At 41.7% G+C, this 3,459-nt stretch overlaps 1 protein-coding gene across 1 annotated transcript; it reads left to right on the forward strand.

The window, feature by feature from the left end:
- Positions 1 to 2,200: 2,200 nt before the first annotated feature.
- LOC148030081 (uncharacterized) lies at positions 2,201 to 3,175 on the forward strand. Its single transcript, XM_087687356.1, has one exon. It carries the CDS (start codon positions 2,201 to 2,203, stop codon positions 3,173 to 3,175), a length of 975 nt encoding a protein of 324 aa, XP_087543482.1.
- Positions 3,176 to 3,459: the final 284 nt, after the last annotated feature.

Genomic DNA, 3,459 nt, shown 5'->3' on the forward strand with positions numbered 1-3,459 from the left:
GTTGCTATTTAGCAACAAATATAGGGCGTATATTTCGACACCTAGTCCCATGGATAATTTAATGTCAATGCTCTAATAAATACTTTGGCACATATATTAATGGCAAGGCTTGACATTTCAAAATATTTTTTCTTATATTCTTGTCATAGATGTGCTTGAGTAACGAGCCCTCATTTCTGTATACGCTTCAATAATATGAGAGTTATGGTATACATGGGTGCTTCTTGAAAATAATAATGAGTATATATATGAGCAAATGTAGTTGGAACCACAACCACAAAAATATTTCAAGTTTGCATGCAAGCTCTTATAAAATAAAGTATCAATAAAGTATGAAGGAAAACTTGAAATATCATAAACTTTCTACTAAATGTATTTTTAAGCACATATTGCAGATAATATATATGCTATGGACATCATATTGTCTACAAATCTAGAGAGAGAACCCAATAATTTATGACGAATATGAGAGTATCATCTATTACTTCGCCATCGATACTTCTCATGATTACATGATGGAAATATAATCATTTTAATTTGTCTAGTTTTGTAGTTCATTATCACATGCATATGTTGAAAAGCACCACTCATTTTAATGAGTTATAGTTAGCAATCTATATTTGGAAGCATTTGATCCAACAACATGGGTGAGGGAATAAATAATAGATATATTTGAAAGAGGATGCCACAAAACAAACAAAGACATTATGCATAAAAAAGAGAGATATTACAATCACTTCATTAAAATACCAAGATCAATTTATCAAAAGAGTGAGCACATATCTCATGTGGCTTTTAATGTCTCATGTTGGGCCCTCTTGCGCCCCATGTCTAAACTAAAGCCCGAAATGGGCATCACATCCATGTTGTGTGTCAAACAATACTTAAAATTTTAGGGCAAGGTGTCAAAGATGAAGCGCAAAAGATATAGTAAGATTTCAAGGCCATAGGTATATATAAATATTATTTCTTTATCGAATAAATGCGTATAATATTGTATTATTTAACATGTATAGCTAAGGTTATCTAAGCAATATAGATCTTACATACTATTTGGAATCTCAAAGATTAGGTGTTAAGAAAGTATATGTATAAATCCAATTTCTCTATTGAGTAAATGTGTATACTTACATTATCATCGTATTGTGTAACATTTATAACTAAGGCTGTGTATATAATATAGATCTTCCATGCTATTTGGAATTTTAAATATTAAAGTCATTTATCATTCGTATGTATGTGTGTGTGTAAGTATGTTTAGAGTGGGAGTTTTGTAACCTGAAATTGTTAACATTGACATAACATTTACAATTAAGAAACCCACAAAAGGGTCCAAAGCATCATGGATTTTTTTGTTGAAGCCCAATGGCAATGATAGGCGCTAAATTCCGATCATGCTTGTGACTGTTCATACCAACCTCATATTTTTGGCTAATAACGAAGCAAATAAGATTGTACTCCAGCCTTGATAGGACTAAAATAATTCCTTGAAACTTGAATATTTCCGAAGAGCTAAAATTTATTGGGGCTTAAACATCTAGAAACATTAAGGACAAATTATGTTGCGCAAATTTCAACGACATGACCTGCACAGAATGTTCATCTCCATACCCATATTCAAGCTTCCATAGAAACGGGAGAAATCCCTTCGAGCATGTCGATGACCAACCCGAAAGTGGTTCCGTCGCTCTGTAACTGCAACGTAAGGCTAATCAGTAAAGAGAGCATGGCTATGGAGATATGACTGTCCAGTGCCCCACATGTATATCTTACTGTCATTCGCATCGACGTTGTCGAAATATGACTGCCCAGTGCCCACGTTGTATAGCCGATTTGTTATCATCCTCATGGACCTTCTGCAATGTAATGCTAGTTCAGAAGTATAATTTATAGATGCCAAATCTGTATAGACCTTTACGATGCTAGTAATTCAGAAGCATAGTTTATAGATCTCAAAATCTTTGGATGGATATACTCATATAATTCTGGTCATGTGAATTATGTAAGTTCCGGTAGTCTATAGTCTAGCCTCGTGATATCCAGCGCATTCATTAGTATGAAGGTTATGTCTGTGGTAGTCTATAATTAGTCGGTAGCGCATGCATTAGTAGTAAGGTGATGCCTGTGGTATCCAGACAGTTCCTCGCTCGTCATAAGTAGATATCTGTAATCACGTTCGTAATAAGTGGATAGCATAAATATGGAAGCTGGAACTCTAAGTAGATCCAACAGCCGGAGGAGGAAATTGAGCTGGAATGGCATGACAGCCGAGGAACTGGAGTATGGCGCAGTTGACGGAGTAAACGGAAGCGGGGATTACGAGGGTCCCTCGATATGTATAGACCTGGATTATGAGAGTGCCTCTATAGGTGCAAACCTGCTCAATACAGATAAGGATGAAGATGGGAGCGGGGCTAAAGACCATGTAAGAGAAGTTGGTGGTCAGGGAACAGCTACTGATCAAGGAAAAACTGCTAATCAGGGAAAAACTACTGGTCAGGAATATCTAGCTGACGGCGCTATAAGCGAGGTAGAGCTGAGCATAGCATCTCTTCTGCCTGAGGGCGGACAACATGCAGATGAGACCTGCAAGTCGACGCACGAGCGTCAGCAGCGGCGCGCGGACGGGAAGCTGCGGAGCTTCGGCTCGCGCGTGAGCACGACGCAGCAGGGCTGGTTCACGCTCTACAAGCGCCTCTTCCTGCTCTCTCTCCTCCTCAACCTCTGCATCCTGTTGGCGGCGTCCCTCGGCCAGCTGGCCTACACCGAGAAGCGAGCCGCCCTCTTCTCGGTGGGCAACATCCTGGCCGTCGTCCTGTGCCGCAGCGAGGCCTTCCTGCGGGTGGTCTTCATGCTGGCCGTGGTCCTCCTGGGCTGCCGCACTCCCTGGGGCAGGCGCGTCCCACTCCGGTTGAAGGTGTACGTGACGGCCTTCCTCCAGAACTTGGGCGGCATCCACAGCGGCTGCGGCGCCTCCTCCATTGCCTGGCTCGTCTATGCCCTCGTTCTCATGAGGCGTGACGCTGATGCAGCAGCTGCAGCTCCAATGGCCGTCCAGCTCGTCGCATCGAGCATCCTGATTCTACTGCTCGCAAGCTCTCTGGCGGCTTTCCCGGTCCCGATACATTTGCACCACAACGTCTTCGAGGTGGTTCACAGGTCCATCCATCTCTAAAGCTGCGTCCAAGTTTTATGAAAACCTTCGTAGAAATTCTAGTTTCATCTGTAGTTTTGCAGGAGCATACAGATTTTCAAATTCCTCGGTCCTGAATGTATGATAAGCAAACGTGTGGTAGGACTCATGCAAGAGAGCCATCCATACCAAACTAGCCTCACCTAGTAGTTTGCTCGGGTAGGGATCCTAGGAGCCTTACCCCTCCCGTTGGTGCATGTATGATTGTCATTGCCCATTTCAAAAGGGAAGTGAAAAGTTAGCTATTTGATAGCTCCCTTGCAATA

The sequence above is a fragment of the Lygodium microphyllum genome, chromosome 10 (assembly GCF_053477565.2).
Source record: "Lygodium microphyllum isolate KBCC chromosome 10, Lygodium_microphyllum_v1.1.10, whole genome shotgun sequence".
In the NCBI taxonomy this organism is placed as follows: Eukaryota; Viridiplantae; Streptophyta; class Polypodiopsida; order Schizaeales; family Lygodiaceae; genus Lygodium; species Lygodium microphyllum.

Excerpts from the sequence above, each read along its gene's own strand:
- LOC148030081 (XM_087687356.1), top strand. The coding sequence starts at position 2,201 with ATGGAAGCTGGAACTCTAAGTAGATCCAACAGCCGGAGGAGGAAATTG.